Source organism: Mus caroli, chromosome 3 (assembly GCF_900094665.2).
Source record: "Mus caroli chromosome 3, CAROLI_EIJ_v1.1, whole genome shotgun sequence".
NCBI lineage: Eukaryota > Metazoa > Chordata > Mammalia > Rodentia > Muridae > Mus > Mus caroli.
This window is the reverse complement of record NC_034572.1, coordinates 81,162,581-81,176,132: the sequence shown is the minus strand read 5'-3', so window position 1 is coordinate 81,176,132 and position 13,552 is coordinate 81,162,581. Positions and strand designations below refer to the sequence as shown.

Below are 13,552 nucleotides of genomic sequence, written 5' to 3'. Positions count from 1 at the left end.
TTCTTACTGCCAAAACCACTGATGCTTCCCTCAGGAGCATCCCTCTTCCCTGCCTCTACTTAGCCTGTGTTGGTGGCAGAGAGGCACAGTGAGGAATGGGAGGGAAGAAAGCAGGCAAATCTTGCTCTTCAGCCTGGGAGATGCTTTCGACCTTATCAGTGGCCCCATGCCTTGGGAAATGCCATGGTGCCAAATTGGAAGGTGCTAACTGAAGCCTTCATGTTTCTCACGGCTGCTCCACATTCTTCCATCCTGACTTGACCCAGTCTCCACACACACCTCCTACTACTCGCTGTAGTCTGTATTTGTTTCCTTCTGAGCCCTCTACTTTTATTCGTCTCAGCATTTTGGTTTGTTTTTTTGAGACAGGGTCTCATATATCCCAGGCTGGGTTTGAATTCATTATGTAGCAGAGGGTAGCCTTGAACTCTTGATCTTCCTCCACCTCCTGAGTTCCAGGTTTACAGGACGCCACCAGGCCCCACTTCCTGCACTTTATTGAGAGAGCCCTTCAATCTTGCCCATAGTCATCTGAAGGGTGAAGCCCACAGATCATTTTAAATCCTTTCGCTCCTCACCTCTACCTTAAGAGCAATCAATACAGTGGAGCAAGGACCCCTCTCAGGCTTTCCCTATCAACACCTTTGTGACCGGACGGCTCTGCTCTTGTTTGGTCTTTCCTAGGGGCAGAGTGTGGACATAGGTTCCTCCCACCTTTCATGCCTTAGGTTACTCCTTCCCGACTTTCTTTTCTTGTCCCGTGTTTAAGCCTCCCTTTCTTGTCCTTTCTCCCTTTCCTTCTTTCCCCTTGTGTTTGAAAGGACCTTGGATATAAAGGTAAAAGGCACCCCCGTCGGAACTCCTACTCTCCCAAGGTCAGGGTCTGGGATTGGCCTTGGTGAAGATGAGCCAGTGGGCGGCCATTTTTCCAAAACTGGAGACCAAAACAGCTAGAAATGTTGACCCATTGGTCAACACACAAATTAGAAACTCAGCAAGACAGGAAGGCTGGATGCAGGCACATGGGAAAGAATGCACATTCAGCATTAGCTAGAAATGAACTCGAGGAGATTAGCTGCGAATATTGACTGTTGCACTGTATGAGATCTTTGAAATGTAATTAAAAGTTTTTATTGAGCCCCTAAACCCCGGCTTTTGGGTTTTGTTTTCTGCGGGTTTTTCCCCCGGAGCTGAGAACTAATTCCTGGTCTCCGGCCACTGCCCCGCCCCATCCGGCTCCGTGACTGGCATCCCCCGGCCTCCAATCGGAGGTCCTGTTGGGAGGAGCTGCAGGGCCAGTTCATTTTGGCGGTTCAATTTCAACATGGCTGAGGTGAGCCAAGATAGCGAGGCTGCGGAAAGGGGGCCTGAGGGCTCCTCTCCGGAAGCTGTGCCAGGGGACGCGACCATCCCCAGGGTGAAACTCCTGGACGCCATAGTAGACACTTTCCTCCAGAAGCTAGTCGCCGACAGGAGGTAGGTGGCGACCAATGGGGAGAGGTGGCCGGAGGCTTGTCGCCCGGATCGTAAGTCCCGCGAGATTCGCTTGGCGCAGTCACGTGGGCGACTCGCCGCGGGTTGCGGAGGAGTAGAGGAAAGGCTGGGTTGCAGTTGCTGTCTTCTCCAACCTCCCGCAAGGCAGCAGCCTGGGGCCCGCGGCAGCCTTAGGGCAGCCGACGTCCTTCCCCGGAGGTCATTGCTTACGTAGACCTAACGCGCCGGGTGAGCGCAGAGCTCTCTCTGCTGGCTGGAGCGCGCGGGAGGTGGCGAGCACTGAGCCTGCAGTCTTTTGTTTGTTTGTTTGTTTTTTGAGACAGGGTTTCTCTCTGTAGCCCTGGCTGCCCTGGAACTCACTCTGTAGACCAGGCTGGTCTCGAACTCAGAAATCCGCCTGCCTCTGCCTCCCAAGTGCTGAAATTAAAGGCGTGAGCCACCACTGCCCGGCTAACATTCCCTTTTTTAAAATGTTAATTTGATTCGGTCATGTTTATGTCTAGGTATTTTGCCTGCACGTATGTATTTGCACCATGTACATGCTTAATGCCCACAGAGGTCAGAATAGAGTGTCAGATCCCCTGGAAGTGGAGTTATGGGTGTGAACCACCATGTAGATGCGCAGCAAGATCAACAAGTGCTCTTACCACTGAGCCCTGGACACTCCTGGTTTTGAGGCCTTTCACACCAGCCTGTAAGGACAGCCACTCCAGAGGCCGAGGGACCCTGGATAACAGTGAAATGCCACAAAGAGACCGTCTCTTTTTGCAGTCTGAGCATCTTGGCTTCCGTGTTTGTGTGTGTGTGTGTGTGTGTGTGTGTGTGTATACCTATGGGGCATTGAACCTAGATCCTCTGTATGCTCAGCAGCTTCTCCACCACTGAGCTGTAACTCCAACCCTTTTCAAAGATTTATTCACCACCACCACCCCCCACCCCGCCCCTGCACTGGGTGGAAGGATGGGTGGCTCAGTGGTCGAGCACTTAATTCTTTTGCAGAGGACTGGAGTTGGAGACCCAGCATCCAGGTCCATTAGCTCATTCTGACTGGTAAAATTTAAAAGATAAGTCTTGGGGTTGGAGAAGTGGCTCAGTGGTTAAGGGTACTCTATGCTCTTCCAAAGAATCTAAGTTCAGTTCCTAGGACTCAGGTCCAGCAGCTTACATAAGTCTTACACAACAAAACCTTTTTCTAACTTTTTATTTTGAGGCAGGGCCTCAATATGTTGTCAGTAGGCTTGACTTGGACTGATAATTCTGTCTCAGGCTCTCCAGTAGCCGACGACAGGCCCACAACATCCTGCCTGCAATGGTTTCTGCATGGACCTTATGATCAGCTCTCCCCTTACCTCCTAACACATACCTTCCTGCCTTCTCTGTATTTGGTGCTGCTGATATATAAAGCATCCAAGTTACTATTCAGTAGGTAGCATACTGTAAACAAGATAACCACAGGGCGTGCTAGCATAATTAACACAGATAAGAAAATAAATTAAGAGCTGGGCGTGGTGGCGCATGCCTTTAATCCCAGCACTTGGGAGGCAGAGGCAGGCGGATTTCTGAGTTCCAGGCCAGCCTGGTCTACAAAGTGAGTTCCAGGACAGCCAGGGCTATACAGAGAAACCCTGTCTCGAAAAACAAAAAAAAACAAAAAAACAAAAAAACAAAAAAACAAAACAAAAAAAAAAAGAAAGTAAATTAAATCCAAAGGTAGGGCTGGAGAGATGGCTCAGCAGGTAAGAGCACTGGTTCAGTGTTCAATTCCCAGCAACCACATTGTGGCTCACAACCTTCTGTAATGGGGATCTGATGCCCTCTTCTGGTGTGTCTGAATACAGCTACAGTGTACTCGTATACATAAAATACGTAATTCTTAAAAAAACAACAACCAGCCAGGCAGTGGTGGCACATGCCTTTAATCCCAGCACTTGGGAGGGAGAGGCAAGCGGATTTCTGAGTTCGAGGCCAGCCTGGTCTACAGAGTAAGTTCCAGGACAGCCAGAGCTACAGAGAAATCCTTTCTCAAAAAAATAAAAAAGACTGCAGGCTCAGTGCTCGCCACCTCCCACGCCTTCCCGCTCCAGCCAGCAGAGCTCTAGTGACTTCCACAGTGACTAGAGGAAGACTGGACATGCTGGCTTCAGGTGGACCTCAGAGTCTTGCCCTGCTGACCTTTTCGTTGGCCTGGCTGAGGCCCAACTGCCAGAAGTGCCGATGTTAGGTTTCACAATATAAAGACGTAGTTGCACATGGCCCTGCTATCTGCACTCCCCTGCCTTGCTCTCCAAAAGCGAAAAAAAATTTTTTTTTTGTCCTGGCAGTCTCCTGGACAGCCTTTCTCTCTATCTGCAGCAAGCAAGGGATTCCTTTTCTGTGTCTTGTGACATTTGAACCTGCCAGAAGAGACTGCGTTGGTGGTATTAGTGGAGCCCAGGCTAAAGGCCAGTTAGTACTATTCAGAGAGAAGCCAGGTCTCCCACCCTCCCACCAGTACACAGTGCAGCCAGCAGCTTGTTACAGAGGAGTAGGTCCCATGAAGCTGAGGGAGCTAAGGTCTTACCATATCCGGTAATGATCCAGTGCTATGGCCTGGGATGTTCTAGGCAGGGTGTGATTTATATAGTTATGTTAAGCCCAAGGAAAGAGTGAACATCAATTGTGCCTCAGTTGCTGGCATTTTAAACTAAAGAAAGGCAAGGAGGTGAGGGCGATGGGGCTCAGTGGTGGGTGGGGCTCAGTGATGGAGCTGCTGGGAGGCCTGGGGCTCTACCTCCAGCCTTGGAAGTACCAAAGCTGGTTGGCATTCAGGAAACAGTTCTACACAGAAAGAGTGGTTTTATGTATGAGCCATAGAAACTCCCTACCCACTCTGCAGGTTCAGGTGATCTGGTTGTGGTGAGAATTCATTTCTGAGTGCAGATCTGCCTGTCCAGATCTCCCCTTACTCTGTCTTCACTGTTTCTGCCTCTGTCAGGCTGCATCATCTTAGTCTTACCTCCCAAGTCCGTCCTCTTGAGTCACCCTGTGCAGGTCTTAGTCTCTGCTTCAATCCCTTTGGCCCTTCTATAGTTCAGATTCTAGCTGGCTCCATCACATCCCAGCTGAGCGGCCTTGGACAAGCTCTGTCTACCAGTCTTGGTCATCTGTGTATTGGGGGTGATGGTAATGAATGGTCATCACAAGGGTCCTGTGAGGACTTGGTAAGCTAACTCACCTAGAGTGCTTAGGACAGGGCCAGGTACCAGTCAGTCGTCCAACCATTCCCATGACAACTGCATCTTTGCCTGTGTACACAATACATAGCCCTTGAGTCTGCAGCCACCTCCTTAATATTCCAAGCTCAAGCTTATTTCCCTGAAGTCTGGTCTCTACCTCCCTATGTGTGTGTGAAGGTCGGAGGATAACTTTCGCGACCATTTCTCTGTCATTTCTTTCTACCGTGTGAATCACAGGGGTCAAACTTGAGTCAAACTCAGATCACCAGGCTTGGCAGCAATTACCTTTACCCATTCAGCCTTTTAGAAACATGATCACTCACTAGCTGAGACTTGACCATTAGATTAGGCTAGCAGGCCATCAGTTCCCAGGAATCCCCCCAGCTCTGCCTCCTGAGCCCTGGGACCTTTTTTTTTTTTTTTTTGTGGTTTTTCAAGACAGGGTTTCTCTGTGTAGCCCTGGCTGTCCTGGAACTCACTTTGTAGACCAGACTGGCCTCGAACTCAGAAATCCGCCTGCCTCTGCCTCCCGAGTGCTGGGATTAAAGGTGTGCGCCACCACGCCCGGCTAGCCCTGGGACTTTTACATGGGTGCTGGGTGCCAAGCTCAGTCCTTATGTTCAGGTGGCAAATGCTATACTGACTGAGCTGCCTCCCCAGCTTCCCCCTCCTCCCTCAGTTGGAGTCGTGCTTTAGATTTGTGTCAGCAAAGTTGGCCTGCTATGGTGTCATGCTGCTAGAGCTCGATAAGTTGTTTGTGTTTGGTGGGTTAGTGTTTGTTTTTGAGACGGGGTCTTGTGTAGCTCAGGCTGGCCCTGAACTTCTACTAATCTTCCACCTTCTCCATGCTGGGATTATTTCAGTCTTCAACGTATGTGCCACTGCGCCTGGATTTATTTATTCATTTCTGAGGACTGAACCCATGGCTTGGTGCATTCTAGGCAATTGCTCTGCATCTTCAGCTGGAGAATCCCTTCTAAGGGACCAGGGCAGCTGTAACTGCAAGTGTCATTGGACAGCCTGAGTGTTTTGTATCTATAGCTTTCAGATCCTTGCTTCTTTTGTCAGTCACTGCTGCCCTCTAGTGAGCAAAGTGTGGAACTGGTGACTTAAGAAGCCTGTTGTGCACGGTAGCATAAAGTAAGCCTGGCTTTTTGTGCTAAAAGTTTGGGGGTTTTGAGACCCATCTCTCATTTGGCCCCTGCTGGCCTAGAACTCGCTGTGTTTCCCCTGCCTCTGCATCCTGATACCGGGCTGCAGAAGTGCACCACCTCACACTGCTTTTGCTCCCTTGGCCCTGTGTATCTTGTGACACTGCCCAAGAGTGTTAGATGTTTGTTGTCCGGGCCATTTCTACCATTCTTGGTGTATGTGTAAAACAATAGGCTGTAACTGGGCATCTACATAGGGAACTCCAGGACAGCCAAGCTCACATAGACCTTGTCTCAAAACAACAAAAACAACAACAACAAAACTCAAAAACATGCAAACAAAAACCAGGTTGACAGATGACTAGTTTTCTCTGTTCTCTACAGTGGGTGTGTGATCCCCAAGTCCAGATCTGCTGCCACCCACTCCACCCCACTCAACCCTCCCTTTTTTATATCACCCAGGCTAGCCTGGAACTAAATATGTGGACCAGACTGGCCTTGAATTGTAGAGGCTTCTTCTGCATCTGCCACCATGCCCAGCTCTGTAGCCCTGGCTTTTACATGGGCACTGGGTATCATTCTTATGTGCACATGGCAGGCATGTTACCGGCTGAGCCATCTCCCCAGCCTCTGAAGTTAAATGTCTGTAAAGTGAAACTTTAGCTCCTTCACAGCGAGTCCCTTTGTTTTCACTTTCCGGGTTGCTGCACGCACAAGCTCCACCTCTGAGTTCCGGTCTGGTCCTTATCCTGGGTGTTCTGTGCAGGCAATGAAACGCTGCTTCAATGAGTTCAGATGACACGTGCAGATTGAGAAAATCTGCTGGGTTAAAATCAGCCATACTGTGCTCACCTCTAATTAATTAACTCCTCCCTCCCTCCCCTAAGGAATTATTTATTTAATGTATGTGAGTGCACTGTAGTTGTCTTCAGACACACCAGAAGAGGGCATCACATCCCATTACAGATGGTTGTGAGCCACCATGTCGTTGCTGGGATTTGAACTCAGGGCCTCTGGAACAGTAGCTCGTGCTCTTAACCACAGAGCCATCTCTCCAGCTCTGGCCTCAGGAATTTCCATGTATTTATTTTTTTAAGACAGGGTCTCACTGTGTAGCCCTGGCTGGACTCGAATTAAAGGTCGCCCCCACCTATGCTGAGATTAAAGGCATGCATACCACAAACAGCCTTTTACTTATTTGTTTTTTAATTCTGTTTTGTTTTTTGAAACTGTGTTTCTATGTAATGCAGACTGGCTTCACATTTGTTATATAGCTGAAGCTGTGAACCCTTGATCTCCTGGCTTCAGCTGTCGAGTGCTGTATTAACTAGAAATGCTTTCTCTTTTTCTTTTTCTTTCTTTTTTTTTAAGATTTATTTATTTTATGTATGTGAGTATACTGTCACTGTCTTCAGACACACCAGAAGAGGGCATCAGATCCTGTTACAGATGGTTGTGAGTCACCATGTGGTTGAACTCAGGACCTCTGGAAGAGCAGTCAGTGCTCTTAACTGCTGAGCCATCTCCCTAGCCTGAAATGCTTTCTCTTAAGAGACAGGTTTTGGGGGCTGGACTTACAGCCCAAGGGAAGGGCACTTGTGTAGAATTCAGGTGGACCTGAGTCCCCCAGCCCTGCAAAAGGCTGAAGAGAAAGGTTTTGCTTGTATTGCCCTCAAATTCCCAGGCTCAGCAGATCCTCCTGCATCAACTGTGTATAGATACTTTTTAAAAAAAAATTTATTTATTTAATGTCTATGCATGTAAACCTGCATGCCAGAAGACATCAGCTCCTGTTACAGACGGTTGGGACATGTGGTTGCTGGGAATTGAACCCAGCGAGGACCTTTGAAAGAGCAACCAGTGCTTTTGACCACTGAGCCATCTCTCCAGCCCCACACAGATACTTTTATTTAGAAATTTTAAAAGAAAAATCTGGCCAGGCCATGGTGGTGCACACCTTTAATCCCAGCACTTGGGAGGCAGAGGCAGGTGAATTTCTGAGTTCCAGGCCAGCCTGGTCTACAGAGTGAGTTCCAGGACAGCCAGGGCTGCACAGAGAAACCCTGTCTCAAAAAAAAAAAAAAAAAAAAGGAAAAGAGAAAGAAAAAGAAAGAAAAATCTGTTTGAACAGCTTTGGAAGCCCTGAGGCCTCAGGCTTCATCTCTCCATTTTCCAGAACACTAGAAAGCTCATCTCAGTTTTAAAGCTTAGTTTGTGGATTTCTTTGTTGGTGGTGGTGTTTTTGAGGCAGGATCTTGTTTTGTGGCCCAGGCTGGTCTTGAACTTATGATCCTCCTACTGCCTACTATGTAACAAGGTTTTACACACCACCAGACTCAGCTAGTCACTTGGGCTTGGGGGTTTTGTTTTGTTTTAAGAAGGGGTCAAGCCGGGCGTGGTGGTGCACGCCTTTAATCCCAGCACTAGGGAGGTAGAGGCAGGAGGATTTCTGAGTTCGAGGCCAGCCAGGGCTACACAGAGAAACCCTGTCTCCAAAAACCAAAAAAATAAAAAAATAAAAAAAAAAAGAAAGAAAAGAAAAGAAGGGGTATCATACAGCCCAGGCTCATCTGAGTGATCCTCCTGCCTCTGCTTCCCGAGGTGGTACCAAAGTGCTATCATGCTTTGTTTCATGTGGTACAGGGGACTGAACACAGGGCTTTGTGTGTGCCAAGTAAGCACTCTCCTAACTGAGACAGGTCCCTAGCCCTAGTAGGAGGTTTTTAATTTCTCTTATTTTGTTTTGGTTTTAAGACAGGGTCTCTGTATACAGTTCTGCCTATCTGGAACTCATTAAGACCAGGCTGGCCTTGAATTTGCAGAAATCCACCTGCTTCTGCCTCCTAATTTCTGAGACTAAAGGTATGCACCACCCAGCTTTTTTTTGTTGTTGTTTTCTTTTCAGGGGTATATACTCTCATGCCTGGTTCGTTTTTCTCTCTATCTGTCTCTTTTTCTCTCTCTCTTTCTTTCTTTTCCTTCCTTCCTTCCTTCCTTCCTTCCTTCCTTCCTTCCTTCCTTCCTTCCTTCTTTTTGCGCTCTCTCTCTCTCTCTCTCTCTCTCTCTCTCTCTCTCTGTCTTGTCTCTGTGCCTGTGTCTCTCTCCTGTTTCTGTGTGTGTGTTTGTGTCTGTCTGTCTGTCTGTCTTGGATGGCGTTTATCCCAGATTGGCCTCAGACTCCTGTGTGTGTGGCTGAGGATAACTCCTCATCCTGGTTCTTCAGCTCCTGACTCCTGATGCTGGGGTCACACGCAGATGCTACCAGCGCTGGTCTTTGTAGTTCTGGGACTGAACCTAGGGCTTTCTGCATGCCAGCCAATCACTCAACAACTGTAGCTCCAGAGGATCACTGGAGCCCAGAAGTTTGAGACAGACAGACAGACAGACATAAAAACAGGGGCTGGAGAGATGGCCTGTTGCTCTTGCAAAGGGCCTAAGTCCAGTTCCCAGCACCCAGATGGCAGTTCACAACCATCTGAAACTCCAGTCTCAAAGGGTCTGATGACCTCTTTTGGCCTCTTCGTCCAGTAGACACGGACATGGTGCACAGACATACATGCAAGCAAAACACCCATACTAAGATGAAAATAATAAAATTTCAAAAAAAGAGGGGAAAGGGGGGGGGGACACAGTGATAAAAGACACCCATGTCACACGTACACAGAGAGAGAGACAGAGAGATCACATGATGGCTTCTTGGGCTTGGGTGAGCTCTTGCCCCTCTTCCTCTTCCCTACCCTGCTTCCCCCAGATTGTTTTCTTTTTCTCTTCCTTTTTTTTTTTTTTTTAACTTCTCCATGCAGGGCCTTGAAGCCAGGGTCTCAAGCATGTTAAGCACACACTACTGCTACATCCACAGGCCTGCCTCTCCCCCCCACCCCCCCATTTTTCTTCAAGGTGCATGTATTCACTGGGTGTTTGCTGTGAATTACATCCTCCTGCAGCTGCAAACAGGGCGAGAGAGGTAGCAGCTAACACAGGTGCTCACTTGAAGGTGGCACTGAGCAATGTCACAGACCTCCGCCATCTGAGGGTAGACATTTTTGCCTTAGTATCCTTGGGCGGCTAGGCTCAGATCTCAAAAGGACAAATCAGAGGGCAGATGCTGGGAAGCCTTCCAGTCCACAGCCCACAGCGAGGTTCTAGGCATCTTGTTTTCTTCCTAGTTGTGCCAGTCTGAGGCTCTGAAGAGGACTGTGTAGGGACACATGATGCCTGCCCTTGAGGGCTGGGATTGAAATAGGTAATTGTGGTTTAAACATCAGGGATCCTGTTCATCTTCCCAGCCCACTCAGGCATCCGGGTCAGGCCGGGCACATCTCTCCTTGGTCCAGCAGTGGACAGGACCCACGGCAGGCAGGGGTGAAGCAGACTCTGCCCATGGGTGTCACTTGACCTTCTTGTTATTGAGAATCCTGCAATGTGAAGGGACACTTTCTACAGAACCCCATGTCGGGTATTTTAGTCACCCGGTGCCAGTGTGGGAATGGCTCAGATGCCTTGTGGATTTCTTGAAAACTACACTCAGGGAAGGAAAGTGATGTTTTAGAAGGCGCCCATGGCCATGTGTTGGCCAGACATAACATTATACTTTCTTATAAACAATGTAATATCCTTGTGGAAAGAGATGCTGGAACCTAGGTGCCTCACAGCATTGTGGGGACAAAGCAGTACGGAATCTAAGCAAAGCAGGCAGCTAGGATGAGGTGTGGCCCGGGCTGCCTGACTGACTACAGGCCTGCTCCACTTCTAGCTGACCCTTCCACTATGGTCCTCAGGTCTGCTTGGGTGAGAGAGCCTTTCCACTCCAGCCTCCCATGGCCCTTCTGTCTGTGCTTCCTTCAGGATAGAGCAGGCTCTTGGCCTTGACCCTCTTAGTGTGTTTAGGAAACCAGCAAGCTCTGCACTGAGAAAGCATGCTGGCTTGTAAGGATAACACCGCCTGAGTTCAAGTCCTGCCTTCATGGGTCAGTGGCTGAATGGTCTTGGCGACCACTTTATTGTCACCAGCTTCGGTTTCCTTTCTCAAATGGGGTAGCAGCATCAGTGCCACCCGGATTGCCCTACAGGCTTCTGAAGTGTGAAGTCCCTGCCTCACAAAGAGAAACCTCCCCAAGCAGCCCCCACTGCTGCAGGGGCCTAAAACAGTCAGTCACCTGGCTTCTCACAGCTGGGGACTTTCTTCCTTTTGGAAGGCAGGTGCTTAGAATTCAGCAGTGGGATCTGGCCTGCAGGATTTGCCCCACCAAAAAGAAAGAAAGGAAGGAAGGAAGGAAGGAAGGAAGGAAGGAAGGAAGGAAGGAAGGAAGGAAAGAGAGAGAAGGTGCAGAGCGAGATAAGCCTGACCCAGAGAGACTCTCATATGTGGGCAGGGGGAAGACCGGCCAAAGCTACACGAGACCCTGTTGAAATCAACAAAGACAATAAACCTCCTAATAAAAGCAGGCCATTGTGGTGATTTGAATGATGATTTAGTTACTTTCCTGTTGCTGTGTCAAAGCATCATGGCCAAAGAAAGAACTTGCACAGGGCGGGGGCTGTTTTCCAAAGGGGTAGTTAGAGTCCATGACCATGGCAAGCAAGCATTTAGACACATAGCTGTAACTGAGGCTGAGCTGTAGCTGAGGTTGTACCTGTAGCTGAGGCTGTGGCTGTAGCTGTGGCTGTAAGATTACATGCTAATCCACAAACAGGAAGCAAGAGGAGAGACATTGAGAACGGTGTGGCTTCTAAAACCCTCGGTGACCTCCCACAAGGCCAGACCTCTTAATCCTTCTCAAACAGTTGTACAAACTAGGGACCAAGTGCCACACCACCTCCAGTAGGATCTGTGTGACAAGTTCCACAGAACTGAGGCGATTGACCTCAAAAGGGGGAGGCCTCCTGGAGCCGGTTGTGGAACTCTCTGCTGGAGAAAAATTATTGAGCTGTAGTTCTCATGGCAACCTTAGCTGTTTTGTTTTCTCTGATTCCTTTTCTTATTTACATGTTCCTGGTGGCCTAGGCCAAGATCTTAAGTGAGAATAATGGGTAAGAAACCATCCCTAGAGATGGGGCCACTAACATGGCCTTATCCCCAGGGAAACCAATGCTTTACTTTCTAAATCATTTACAAAACTATGACGATAGATTAAAAACTTTCCCAACAATAACATTTCATGTGGCTACACGTGTGTCATCGGAGGTAGATTTTGGTATATGGTAAAGAAAGCCTTAATTAGAATAAAAGTAGTTTAAATTTATGTGTTGAAGATTTATTTTTTAAAAAAAGTCAAGCATTAGATGTTAAATAATAATTGACCATGGGGCTGGAGAGTTAGCTCAGTGGTTAAGAGCACTGTCCATAAAGATTTATTAACCTGCTTCTGGAAATAAGCCACTAGCCTTGGACGACAGCCCCCACTGAATACATCCTTTTAGAATTGTTATATTTTGATGGTTTATAATGATGTTACTGTTCTGTTTGTGATTCACTGAATACATAGTTTCAGAGTTGCAATGCTTGGATGATTTTTGTGCTTTACGGTGCCAAATGATGTTTGTTTGTATCTGTGATTGTTTTATTGGATACAGTTTCTAAGAGCTGTAATGTTTGGTTTTTAATGTATAAAATCCCCTGCTTGAGAGCTGCAAAATACACTTAGACTGCCTTTGTGTTTGTTTGTTTGTCACTGCCGAATCCTTACCCACCTATCTTCGAGGACCCTCATTCCAGGGATCCCCATGCCTGACTGGGGTGGTCCAAGGCAACCATGTTTCCAAACATAGGCGCCTATGGGGGCCATGTTCCTTTGTGGTGGTTTGAATAGGAATGGCTTCCATGGGCTTGGATGTTTGATGCTTGGTCCCCAGTTTAGTGGAACTGTTTGGAAAGGATTAGGAGGAGTGACCTTATTGGAGAAGGTATGTCACGGGAGTGGGCTTTGAGATTTCAAAAGCCCACACCAGGTCCCCCCACTTCCTGCCTTTGGATCAGGATGTAAATCTCTCATCTATGTCCCAGTGCTATGCCCGTCTGCTTCCCACAATGATGGTCACAGACGCTATACTACCCACTGGATCCAGGAGCCCCAAATTAAATCCTTTCTTTTACAAAACTTGCCTTGGTCATGGTGTCTATTCACAGCAATAAAACACTAACAAAGACATCATTCAAGCCACCACAATGACCTGCTTTTATTTTTATTGTGTTTTTTTTTCAACAGGGTCTCCTGTAACTTGGGCTGGTCTTGAACTTAGTGTGTAGCTCAGGATGACCTTGAACTTCTGATCCCACCTTCTGGGAATCAAACAACAGCTTCACGCATGTCATAGGCAAGCACTCCTCCAAGGGAACCTCATCTCCAGGCCCTAACCTACTTGTAAATACTGCTAGAGCCCTAGTTGGGAGGAGAAGTAGGCCACCTGTGACCTGAGGACAGATCGGCATCCACAGCCATTACCCCAGTCTCAGTGACAAAACTGAATCTGTGTTAAACACAGAGGTGACTGGCTGGGTGCTGATCATCCTGACGTTGCCTGTCTCCTTCCTGACAGCTACGAGAGGTTCACCACCTGTTACAAACACTTCTACCAGTTGAACCCTGAGGTGACGCAGAGGATCTATGACAAGTTTGTGGCTCAGTTGCAGACATCCATCCGCGTGAGTAGCACGGTGGCCAAAAGGCCCATTTTCTTTTTTTTTTTTTTTTT

General features: G+C 48.1%; 1 protein-coding gene across 2 annotated transcripts in view; it reads left to right on the top strand.

Annotated features, from left to right (window-relative positions):
* Positions 1 to 1,218: 1,218 nt before the first annotated feature.
* LOC110290907 (polyamine-modulated factor 1) overlaps positions 1,219 to 13,552 on the top strand; it is a 17,782-nt gene continuing 5,448 nt past the window's right edge. The window contains exons 1-2 of one of the 2 annotated variants that reach the window (XM_021157801.2): positions 1,219 to 1,476; positions 13,397 to 13,502. In XM_021157801.2, the coding sequence (XP_021013460.1) occupies positions 1,325 to 1,476; positions 13,397 to 13,502 (258 nt within the window). In that variant the 5' untranslated portion in view covers positions 1,219 to 1,324. The remainder of the gene's footprint in view (positions 1,477 to 13,396; positions 13,503 to 13,552) is intronic. The other variant, XM_021157800.2, reaches the window with a different exon arrangement.